The 13436-nt window shown below is 36.0% G+C and overlaps 1 protein-coding gene across 5 annotated transcripts in view; it reads left to right on the top strand.

The window, feature by feature from the left end:
* The window catches only part of LOC113078225 (glutamate receptor-interacting protein 1-like), a 135672-nt gene that overhangs the window by 54913 nt on the left and 67323 nt on the right, over positions 1-13436 (top strand). For all 5 annotated transcript variants that reach the window (XM_026250538.1, XM_026250540.1, XM_026250537.1 and 2 more), the window contains exons 2-3: positions 4218-4298; positions 12973-13108. In XM_026250538.1, the coding sequence (XP_026106323.1) occupies positions 4218-4298; positions 12973-13108 (217 nt within the window). The remainder of the gene's footprint in view (positions 1-4217; positions 4299-12972; positions 13109-13436) is intronic.

Genomic DNA, 13436 nt, shown 5'->3' with positions numbered 1-13436 from the left:
GATCAGAACTTCATTCCATGATGCCTTGGGTTTAGAACCTGTGGTAAATTCAGAGAAATCTGATTCCTGGATGTGCCGATAATCCATTTACTGACCCCTCTGTCAGTCTGGTCATCACTTGCTTTCACTAAATGGCTTGAAGATCTGAAGGTCTGTGTGTCATCTCAACACATCAGCTAGTTCATAGACACTGTGGGCTTACAGTTGCATTGCATTTTATGCATTTTAAACGAGTCTGTCTTCTCTGCTCTCTGGGGAGATGCATGCAGTCAGCTGTCGTCATAGTCTGCGAGCAGTGCTCTTTTTTTATGTAAGGACTACCCAGCAGATTGTATTGGAGGAAAGTGGGTAAGCTGGATTGAATCTCCAATTATTTTCAAATCTATTGGCAATTAACTAGCAGTTTCAAATCGACTTGTCTATCAAAATAAAAACAAACTCCTGCTACATGTTCCCTGGAAAAATCATTTAGAGGAACAGAGCACATCAGGTTCTGTCAACATATTGGTTTTAGGTAGATACTGTAAAGTATTTTTAAAGTATTATTGTCGATGTTTATTTTTATCAGATGATATTGCATGTTTATTTGTGGACTTATCTCATTTTTAAATAATTTCTGCTTTCATCAAGTGCTAAATTAAAGGAATAAAGCTTACTATATATATATTGTAGGTGTTTCTCAATGTCAAGGAAGGATCCTCGGAAGCCAGTATTTCGAGGATGCTACGTCATCGACATCCGTCGAAGCACTGTTCCAAAGTCGAGGATCCTCGGAATTTCAACCATGGACTGAGTCCTTCATTCGAAGAATATCCCATACACAGGAAAGGATGCATATGTGTATCCTTCGTGCTCTTCACTCTCTCAAATCACCCACAATCCTATGCGCGCAGCTTTGCTATCTAACATTAGTTCAAAAATTCAAAAATGTCGAGCGTTAACGTAACATTAATGGTTTTTATTTACGTTACCAAACATTTGTTATAACTGTAGTAAATATAAGTAAAGTTTGACGTTTAAATGCCAGTACAAATTACTACCGTATTGATATTGTAAATTATACAAATAGAAATGGTTAACTGAACCGGACCTGTCATTTAACAATTGGTTGCGTCAACAGCATTTCTTTTATAAATAACTAGTTACATTCACAGCGTTATTCAAACGGACCTTTTCACTGACGTAATGACGCAATTACGTGCACTTGCTAGCCTGTTCCATTTACGTGTTCTCCGTATGCTAAAGAGGAGTCTCACCTAGCCTCTGAAGGAAGTGACTTGGAAGGATCAGTCCTTCCAAGGAAGTATCCTTGACATTGAGAAACGCCTATAGTAAAAAGTACTCCAATCTCAAAATTAATTACTTACATTTATTTCTGTACAAAATGTTGAGATGCCAAAATAATCACAATATTGATTTTACATTTAAACACTATTTTAGTTTTAGTGATTTGTGTTTTTTATGTATTGTATTTTATTTTTCAATTTCTACAGATAAATTACAGTAGATTTATAAGTTATTTTTATTTCTTATTTAATCAAGTTTCTTTTTTTTTTTTTAAATACTAAATAAACTGGAACTTTCTTTAAACTGGAAATTTAAACTGGAAATTTATTTTTCTTTTTTTTTTTTTTTACCGAAATGTTCCTGTTTTACTTTTTTGCCCCTGGTGTCTATTAGATTTTGAATCCCAGATTTGTCATTGTCTTTTGACTTTTGGAGCTCTCTGCATGTTTGTATAGCAGGAAAGTTCTTTTGAATTTCAGCTCCATCTCATGAGTACAAGCACTCTTTCATGCTTTAATTTCACATAGTAATGTGTGGCTTTAGTAAAGGGGACATTCATTAATTTAACAAGTTGGTGCATTTGATTTGACACAGAAATGCCCCAGGAGTTGCTGTTAACTGACTGAAGTAAACGGAGAAGTCTAATTTCTAATTCCCTGTGGTCTTCTGAAGGTTCCTCTTAATTTTGACCTCCCCTCATTTCCATGGAATGACTTATTAATGAGAGGGTATTATAATACATCCTGATTCAGAGCTTTTTCTGCCTTTTGATCAGAAAAAATAAAGCAGGAGTGGGATGTTACGTTCATTCGGGGCTCTTGTGCAAACTGACTTTTTTCCAGCCTATTGACCACACTAAAGACAAATTAACCAATGAACGTGTTTAGGAATTAATTGGTATGAATAATATCAGACGCTCACTTTAAGTGATGCTAATGAAGCATAAAGTGTGTCCCTCATTCATACCGTATAGTCTGTATACATACTGTATATATATATTTTTTTATATACATATTTGCATGATTTTTCATAATGTTTTATCAGTGTTACTAAACTATTTTCGAAAAAAAAATCAAATAAATTACTAATTCATGGAGATGGGAGTTGAAACACACACTAATTGTGAACAAATTTCAAAATCACATAAATTTGAAATGAAAATTTAAAAATGTTTTTGAAAGAGGTTTCTTATACTTACCAAGGTTATTTAATAAAAATACCATAGAAACCGTAATGTTGTGAAATATTATTACAGTTTCTAATAATTGTGCTATATTTCAATATATTTTCAAATATGATTTAAATCCTGCACCAAATGGGCAAATTAAAATAATTTCTGAAGGATCATGTGACAGTGAAGACTGGAGTAATGATGCTGAAAATTCAGCTTTGCAATCATGGGAATAAATTACATTTTAAAATATTTTTAAACTGTAGGAATATATTATATTATCACTGCCTTTTCTGTATTTTTGATCAAATATATGCAGCTTTGAGAGAAACATTCTTTTTAAAAAACATTAAAGAACTGGATTATTCTAAACTTTTGGCCACCAGTTATATCTTTTTATTGACACACGATTAAGCAATTACATTTTTTATGGTAATTATTAGTATATTCATAAAATTCTCCCTTGAGCAGCTTAAGATCATTATGCATGACCTTATCTGCATATAATTTACATATTTGCATTGCAGACAAGACACATTAACAGATACAATGGTGCATTAACAGTTCTAGAAAGGCAATAATAGTCATGGATTAATAACCATCATCTCTCAACTGTATCATGTTAACTTCTGATTTAAGTGCTCCATACTACTTACTACATACTAATTAACATCATACTAAATATAGTGCATCAATTTTTATGAAAAAGATTTGTTCAGAGTTCTCACCCTAATTGTGAACAAGATTAATAGTGAAAGTGACGTGACATTCAGCCAAGTATGGTGACCCATACTCGGAATTCGTGCTCTGCATTTATCCCATTCAAAGTGCACACATACAGCAGTGAACACACACACACACTGTGAACACACACCCAGAGCAGTGGGCAGCCATTTATGCTGCGGCGCCCGGGGAGCAGTTGGGGGTTCAGTGCCTTGTTCAAAGAATCCTCAGTCGTGGTACTGAGGCTGGAGAGAGCGCTGTACATTCACTCCCCCCACCTATAATTTCTGCCGGCCCAAGACTTGAACTCACAACCTTTGGATTACAAGTCCAAATCTTGAACCATTAGGCCACGACTTAATAGCGTGCCTCACCAAGCAGATTGCCGTCCACTTATGTTCAGAAATGATGGGATATAATGAAAGGATGTTTATAATTGTCATCCTTTTCCTGCTGTATACATTTCCATCCAGTCTCGTGGGCACTGATATGATGCGTGTGATCTGCTGCCGAGTCTGGCTGCGCTTTGCTACTGCGGTCAAAGCAAACAGCTGTCCCGCTGTTCTTTAAGGGCTTCATAATGACGGGACTCCCCGCTGTCTTTGCTCTGTATTCCACAGCTATAAATCTGAGCACACAATCGGATAACCACAGCTGGAGCTGCTCACACTCAGAGAGAGAGGTGATGCACTCACCATATATCACAGACGGGTGGCCACTGTTCTCTTTTCAACATGTAGGACAGGCTGGGGAGAGCGATGTTGTTGTCTGTGTGCCTTTTTAATACATTTAAGCATGTGTGTGAAGAGCTGACAGCTTCTTGTTCAGTTGACTGTTGTTGAAGGCTACATCTCTGAGAGTGTGTTGGTCATTGTTATAGCTGTGTCTATGACAGCTATTATTTCCTGTGAAGAACGCCCCCTTGTCTTCAGCGCCTTTGATTTTGTGTATATTGCTTGCATGTGAACATAAGGACAAGGTTTTGCTTATGAAAACCATTGTGGTTTTCAAATGTCTTGGTTTTCTTGTTTTTCAGATGAGGGGCCCTACACTAAACACTCCAATCCCTCCAGGCCACCAGATGGTGCTCTGGCCATTAGGAGACAGAGTATTCCAGGTACAAAGCACAATGTCTAACCTGTCTCTGCAGTAATAGTGTAAAATATGCTGAGTTTTATTTGAAGGTGTGATATAGTATGATTCTCGAAAAGTGACATATAAGAAAGTGATTGTTTATCATTTACAGTGTACATTGACCAATGTGTCGCCATTTTTGTGTGACATCATACACCATTATCTCAAAAGTTCTGTTAAAAGTTTCATGTAGAAAGTTGGAAATTGAAACGTTGACTTGAACTCAACATTAGGCACTACTCTGCAAAATAGTTGTTGTTTATTTCAGGTGGCTGTTTCAATGGCTGTTGTTGTGTCATGCTAGCTTAGCTTATCTTAGCTTAACTCTCCGATGGCGCAGTGGATAAGACGCATGCCATTGGTCGGAGAGACCTGGGTTCAAATCCACTGGTTGACACCAATGTGTCCCTGAGCAAGACACTTAACCTCTATTTGCTCCAGAGGCATGCAACCGCTGACATATATAGCAATTGTAAGTCGCTTTGGATAAAAGCGTCAGCTAAATGAATAAATGTAAAATGTAATGTAAATGCAATGCTTCTAGCTCTATGAAGGCTTATTTTTTATTTTTTTAAACAGGATTGTGATTATTTTAGATGGTGTTGTTACCAGTGCTATAGTAATATTTAGTTTATTTAGTATATTTAGCTTTCATTTATTTTTATCTCAATTTTAGATTTAATAACTTTAGTGCTTAAACTTATTTTAAATCGAGTTTGTTGCAAAGGGAACATAATGTAGTAATTTTTATAAGCTTTTTTAATCTAATTTAATCTAATAATATATCTAATATATTTAATTTCACAACATTTCAATATTTTACATAAAAGGTTAATCAAAAACACTTATATACAATATCTTTACATTATTTAGCATACGCTACTGGTCAAATGTCTGAACACATTTGACTGAATTTACTTTTATCATGATTATTAAAGCATTTGTAGCTAGTGATTTCTGCTTAAAGACTTTTGTAAAGAATTGTGCCCCTCCTGTGTTAGTTGAGATCTCTTTTGAAGCGGAGCACATTTCTATGCTAGAGGTAAAAATATGTCTCGGAGGGTGTTGAAATAAATTTTCTGTATAATCTCTTAGTATAGAGCTCTAAGCACATCAAACCCATCTTCAGAAGTGGCTAGCGTTTAGAATGAAGGCTTTGGGGCTTCGTGCCCACGTTCTGATGTAGCTCCACACCGTGGGCACGGGCTCTTTGGACTGCCGTATTAAAACATCCATCTGAAGACAGATTAGGAGCAGACTGTGATGCTACTGCCGAGTTGGGTGAGATGGTTTTGCAATTGAGGTTGCCAGAGATGGTGGCACTTCTCATAATGCTTCCTAAGAAAATCACTTACTTTATTTATTTTTTTATTTTTTTATTATTGGCCGTTACTGACTTGCTCAAGGCCTGAGCCTTATCTAATCACAATTAGTCACTATAAAATGTGCAACATATTCTGATGATACAATCTTTTATAATGGCTTTTAATTTGTTCATTTGCATTATGCTTGAATTATTTAGCATTCCAGATATGTTGGATAAGTTCTGTTTATATGATTTGAGGGAATACTAATAATTAGAATACTGCATCACTAAGTTTATATCTTGTTTTATGCAACAAAATAAAATAAAATAAATAATGCTCATGAGTTGTTTATGAATAATAAAATCAATTTAAACAAAGGATTGAAAGTGAAGCATTAAACTGAAGCGTGACTACAGCCGAGTGGCTTTATTTAGAGAGACAGAAAGAACAAGCTTCCCATGCTTAGACTCTCCAAAGACTCTAAATGCATCTGGTAAGTGTAGATATCCTGAATTTTTAAAGTGTTAGTTTTAAAACATTTATATGCTGGGATAGTGGGAAATGAATTCATGTAGCAACTAATGATGAATTTTGTGCTGTGCCCCTCAACCTGAGACTATTTAGGAATTCACTTCAGATTTCAGAATTGATTTGAAGGCAATTTCAATTTTGGAATTTGAACTGAGGTAGCAAACGGTGCATTTATTATAAAAAATAAATAAATAAAAACATTTTAAATGTCTTTACTGTTGAATTTAGTTAGTAGCTTCAATGCATTAAATTTCTCTTTATCGTTTCAATTCATATTCCAATTCAACACCCTTTTGCGGAATTCAATTCTACAATCCAGTGAATGAACTGAAAGTAAACCATATGTAAAATTCTTGAAAATAACAGTAGCAAAACAAAGATATCTTGGCTAGAAAAGCCTGATGACTTCATTTCAGATTCAACAAGTCTCCTCTCTCTCTTTCCAAGATTCTATCTCTGTGTTTTTATAACGCTGAGAGAGACGCCCAGGAGAGTCACTCAAACCGCTGTGAAATAATGCAGAGAAGGGCTGAAGTCTCTCCATTCGTGCACCTTCACTGATCTCGCTGCACATTTAAATCTCCTCGATTAGTCCTCTGCGTTGTTATTAATATGGATGAGGAGATTAGCAAATTGTTACTTGGAATTTCGCAAATGAATCCACCAGGGGTCGTGTTCTCTAACTGGTTATAATCACAGCATGTTTTAAGTAACATACAGAGGAGCTGAGGCCTGCAGTGCAGGAGCGTCCCAAAGCTCACTGGGCTGCTGCTGAAGAGATACGGACGCATCATTCATGTACTGTATAGCCTCAATTTCCTGCTACCACACGAGCTCACGCTTGTCCCCTTGGCATACACATCTCTTTTTAAATGCCATGTTAGCATTCATTGGGCAGGCACAGAATGAGTGAAAGAGACAGGCTGCTGACAGATGAGTTATCTGTGGATGGCAGTGGACGCTAGCTTGCAAGCTGAAAATGTTGCTGCATCAAAGTGATTTAGCACTTTCAGAGCTGCATGTAATGCAGGGTGCAACCGCAGAGGCGTCTAATAATTTGGCCTGAGGTCTGTTATCAAGCTGTCGAAGGTGTGAAAGCTTAATGGAGGTTTTGGCTCATTTTAAGGGCTGTTTGTGGTGCTTTCTTGCGAGCGGAGTTTGGGAAGTTTTGTTGTTGGGTTTTTCTTCAACTTCAGACACTTTTATATCCCCAAGGTTTTTTTCTTATTAAAACTAGCAGAAAATCACATTAAAAAGGTCTTGAAACTTAACCCATGATTGATTCTTTTTTTTTTTTTTTACTTTTAAAATGTGTTTGTATTTAATTATTTAATTTAATTGTACTTTTATCTTAATAAAGAGTTGAATAAACAAATATGTTTGATGTTTAGAACATTTTAAATGTCTTTTATTGTCACCTTTGGTCAATTTAAAGCATCCTTACTTAATAAAAGCATTTATGTATTTAAATAACAATACTGACCCCATTTTTAATAGAGTAAATGTATTTATAGGCTTAAATGCATGCTTTATTATTTAGAATAACTGTACATATAATATTCAGACAAATGCTATTTAAGAAAGTAGCCTTAGCAAGTCAAAATATATAAATTTCGGCATTCATCATTGAAATCATCAATGATTTTTGGATGAAATTTGTCGACAATGTTACTTCTTACAATCCTCTGTGATGTGTATTGTTAAACATTGTGAGTAAACTAAGTAAAGGAACTACTGAGAGTGTAAATATAATTAAGAGTTAATTTCAAGTCCAAATGTGGCCAAAGTCGAAAGAACCCTGCCGCTAAAATTACCCTTCCAAAGCAAACCTGGTTTCTCTGAGAGGTTTAAAACTGAATGTCAAAGGCAGATGAGTAAAGAGATTGTGAGCAGATGTGCGGGCTAGTACTTCATACCTCAATGGTGCAAAATTCATGATAAATGCGCTGAAACTTTTTTTTTCTCCCAGAAGACCCTGTTTGGTGCAGGAGCCAATAGATAGTATTTTCATTTGTGTTTTGTCCTCCTGCGGAGAAGTTAGTGCAGCATACAAATAAGAACAGGCAGTTTTTCACACATTAAGACAGAAATTTTGCCTTTTGAGTATTAAAATGTCATCCAGAAGTACTTCTTGCTTGTGGTTTGGGTGATATTAAAGAAGTGCATTATTGTGGTGTTTATCAACTATTCTGATTATCTCTAAATGGTCTCTGTTCGTGAATATTGATCTCTGTCTCACATACAACTTCAAAATGATGTCAATCGGAAGGAAAACCAGCCTTTAAGAACCACTGTTTGTCAATTTTACTGGACTGAATAGAGTTTGATGACACAAAAAGGGAATTGCGTGTCTCAATGTAAAAGTCTGCTTGACTGAACATCATCAAAGAGAGATGCTGTATTTAAACACCAGATCGTTTATTCTCAGATTGCAAATATCAAATTCAATTTTTTATTTGATTAGTTATATAATTTTTCTTCCCTCTGAAGGGCCGGTTTAGAAATTGTTTAATGAATGCAATCTTTTTTTTTTCCATCCATGTTATAATTGAAGCAATTGTTTATGCATGTGTTTGTCTTTATATCCTGCGAATGGTTGCTAGCATCAACCATTAGTCATTCCTGGTTCTATATTGAATTATGGCCCAATTTGTCATTTTGACTGCTAAAAGTTTCAATGGTGGATAGCCCATTCAGTGCTGAGCCCACCTGCTAGTACGCCTACAGCCTTCATAGAGAGTTAAACCGTGAACTGACAGTGGGCAATTAACCAAATGTTTTCATAACACCTCCAAGCAATGTCACAGACACCTCGCTGCTTTCCCTGTCTGAGCTTTTCATAGAAAACAGAAGTATTTTCCTGCATACTGTATGAGGTTCGCCGCTGGTGGGTCTTTTCTTATAGCGTGACGAACAGTAGGGAAAAACACAGCTAAATGTGACTCTAGACCACAAAACCTAAAGTCTTAAGTTTTTCGAAATTTAGATTTATTTACTGAATAATTAAGCTTTCGATTAATGTATGGTTTATTAAGATCGGACAATATTTGACCAAGATAAAACTATTTAAACATCTAGAATCTGAGGGTGCAAAAAAATCGAAAACTGAGAAAATGTCCTTTAAATTTGTCCAAATGAATTCTTAGCAATGCATATTACTAAACAAAAATTAAATTTGGATATATTTACGGTAGGAAATTTACTAAATATATTAATGGAACATGATCTTTACTTAATATTCTAATTATTTTTGACATAAAAGAAAAATCTATAATTTTGACCCATACAATGTTTTTTTTTTTGGGGGCTATATTGCTAAAAATATTCCCCAGTGATTTCAGACATAAACATAATTAGGAAGTCTTTAAAAGAAAGGGATAAGGTTGTCTTATAACTTTTACTGTTTGCATCAAAGGTTGTGCATCCAATCAAGCTCTACAAAATTTATCAGATACTGTATTGAATGATATACTGTTTTGTCCAAATAAATAAAATCATAAAATACTAAAACCCATCATTTTATATGGGAATAAAGGTGGATTTATTATTCGTTTTGGTTTTATTTTTTAATTGAATATCATGGTTAATTATTATATCATTTAATTATTATGTTGTAAAAATAATTAGCTTCAAGTTAGCATTAGACAATGGAAAAAGGTCATCTAAATGTAAAAATACAGCAACTGAGTATGTTCAATTACATATCCAACATTTGCTTAGTGGATATGTAATTGAACATGCTCAGTTGCTATATATATAGCATCCCTAAATTATATAAAATTTGTGCAATTTATGGTAATACATTTTTATTAATAACAAATATTTTTCAATTGTATTATTAAAATAATGTATAATTAATAAATGTATGTTTAAAAATGTAACTTAACTTTTTGACAATAAATGATAGTGTGTTGGTTTGCTTCTTGGACTGTGTTTGGTTGGATTTTTCAGTGCATTATCTATCAAGTATGCTATCTGGATCAGTCTGTGATCGCAGATTAATGTTTTCTGCCACAGATTGAAAAGTGATAAGTGCTTTAACCTGCGAGTGCCTCAACTGACAAGGTAGACGTCTATATCTTGCTCTGTCCATCACTGACTCCATCTGTACTTTTATCTCCTGCTTTGTATCATTCTAGCACATGCTGTGTCAAGCGCTATCTTTCTGTCTCTTCCCCTCAATACCTGTCTGATGGGCATAGCATTCGATCCAGCCACAGAAATCTGTCAGCTTTGAGAAAGCCGATGGCCAGTCTCATTACTGTGGCAACATGGCAAAGCAACACTCGCTCTGTCTGCCTCATTCAAACAGGAAAGGTTGGAGAGAGGACATAGAATGAAATGAAACCACAAGTAATGGGATCAACTTATCAACTTCCACACCTGTCCCAGTGTAGCCCTCAAAGCACAGCTCATTAGATCCCAGTGGCCCTTTTTCTTGCTCTGGGCCGAGATATTACTCTGAACCCTCAGTGAACTGAGAGAACCACGCTTTCCCCAGACAGCTTAAGACAGAGCTTGTAATATGACCATGGCATACTGTGCCACAAATTGTTTGGATATTGAATGACCCCACTGGGCCCCCTGGTGCAGCTGCGTGACAGGGCTCACAACATGCATGAAGGATGCTTTGGCTTGGAGGGTATTTACGAAAAAGAAACAGTTCAAAAAGACATTTCGGTACCAGAGCTATGAAATACATTTTATTATAAATTCACCTAATGTTAATCTGTTAAAACACTGTACATGTGGCATTTTTAACTATTTACCACATTCAAAGGGAGTTAATTTAATGCTGCCACAATCCTACGAAATACCCAGTATATTCCTCACCCGAATGTGAGGAGAGAAATGACAGCAACATTGATGATTTGTCCCACTGTAATTTTTTGCTGTCAGGCGAATCCCCAGCAGTGTAAAGTTATATTTAATCAAATTATTTGATGAAAGCTGAAGGCAAATTGAGCAGTTATTTTACAATTAATTATCAAAATACTGGCACACAACATGAGGCCTGTTTATAGATTGAACTCCCGTTAATATTGATTCTCGTTTTTTTCTCTCAAGACAAGATGTTTTGCATCTATCATGCCCAAACACACAATCACACACTAAATTATTCATCAGTTCCTGTTGGCACATTATACAGTAAGTTTGATTTCTCTTTCAATTAATTTGATGTCTTTGAAATATCAGTATGTTTGCCCTGCAAGAGCCCTGCTTGGCTCAATAGGCTTGTCTAGAGGTTCAGGTTCAGGCCAGGTATATTGAGACCCATAGCTCCCTTCCCATGTCCATATGGCAGCGGTATCGATCTGAGACCGAGTGCAATGTCATATCTGTTTCTTCCCCTGCTGAGGTTACGGGGCGGGTGATTTGCATGTAAAGGTTTTGCAGTTATGGATTTTAAAGCAAAAATAAGCTGATGGATTTGTAACAGATGACCATGATTTCATTGTCAATGCAGAAACTGTTCACTAGTGTATGCATGCTGAAATGGTTGTGCTTCGACCGATATTGAAGCATTGCAAGAAATGTACATTTCAACCACTCAAGATGATACACTGAGTTCTGTTTGTGCTTGTTTTAATCATTTAAGTATTGTTTTTTTTACTCTCAGAGCAGAAACTTTTCAAAATGCATCTCAGTGAATGTTCCACCCACTTTAACAAATTACAAAATTAAAAGCAAGGCTTCATTTTGGCATATTTGCATGTAGTTTCTAAACTTGGATTGGTGTGAAATGTTTTCAAGTTCAAAATTAAGTCACTCCATTAATGTGCTTTCATGTTCTATCAGTGTTGTTTACCCAGAATATTTATGAAGCTTTTTTGTTGCTAAAGAAGAGCAAGTGTCTTTCATTATAGGCTTTAAGCACCAAAGAGGCTCTTTTTGTAGACTGTGTCCCGTTATTGCTGTCGTCCTGCGGTGAGATGCTCAGCAACTCTGTTCTGTCAGTAGCCTCAGGGGGGTTTACAGCCTCGTCACTTCTCACTATCTATCCCGCCACAGAAAGACATATTGAGAGAGGAAAGGAAAGCGAACAAACACATATAAATCCATCTTTTCCTTCCTCCAGGCAGGAGAGAGGGATTACAAATCCCTTGTTTTTATTTCTTCTCCAGCTTAGACAGCTGATGTAGTGATGGCAGGGTGTCTGAGAGGGAGGGAGAAAAAATTATGGAAAAAATATTGGAAAAAATAATAAAAATTTAAATTTAAGACTGTGTGTGTGTGTCTCATATATATAATTTTATTTATTTTATTTTATCATTATTTCATAATAACATTTTATGAATATGTCTGTGTATATATGGTTATTATATTTATAATAGTAATTTATTCATGCCTCTTTTATTCATCTATTCATTTTTATTTATTGTTTTTTATTCATTTTATCATTGTTTTAATTATTGCTTATAATCAGTTTATTTTTATTTACTGAATTTAAATTTTTCCAAGTGAAGATGTTCCCAGGTGTTGTCAAAGAAGGTTTTGTCAGTTTCCGCGCACCTCTGGGGAAGACTGTGTCCTTGACCTATTGCTAAGTGCAGACACACACACACACACGCACACACTGAGCACTCCAGAGTGTATAACTAATTACCAGCTAGGGTAGAACGACAGAGAGAGAGAGCGAAAAGGAGTGTGTAAGAGAGGGCCAGACTGGGACGCCTGATCACAATCATTTAAAGGAGAGTGGGGTATGGCAGCGGCTGGCCTTCTCTGCTCCTGTAACCCTTCTCATCTCCTGTCTCTGCTCTTCCTCTCCCATTTCCCCCAATGATCCTCTTCCTCATCCCTCCTTTTGCATTGCAGATGAGTTTAAGGGCACCAGCACTGTGGAGCTGATCAAGAAGGAAGGCACCACTCTTGGCCTGACGGTATCCGGAGGCATCGACAAAGACGGCAAGCCCCGCGTCTCCAACCTGCGCCAGGGCGGCATCGCTGCCAGGTCAGTATTAGCAAGGTTGAATTCGGAAAACACTGCGGTTCTTTGAAAACAGTGCTGTGTTTTCAAGATTTCTGACATCTCAGATTCAAAACTTGGGAAACATTTAGAAACAGTATTAAGTGTTGTTTGCTAAAGCTGTTGTTGTTAGAGTGATAATTTGAACCCAACTCAGATTTTTAGCACATAACTCTTCCCGCTTCGGGCATGAGCAATGTCTGAAATCTTTGTTTGGCATTTTAGGGAAGAAAAAATACCTTAGACTTACACTGAAAAGAGGTACTTAAGTCATTATCTAGCGAACATAAATTTTGGGTAGACTTAAGTAAGG

Source organism: Carassius auratus, unplaced genomic scaffold, assembly GCF_003368295.1.
Source record: "Carassius auratus strain Wakin unplaced genomic scaffold, ASM336829v1 scaf_tig00024766, whole genome shotgun sequence".
In the NCBI taxonomy this organism is placed as follows: domain Eukaryota; kingdom Metazoa; phylum Chordata; class Actinopteri; order Cypriniformes; family Cyprinidae; genus Carassius; species Carassius auratus.
This window is presented reverse-complemented; position numbering and strand designations above follow the sequence as displayed.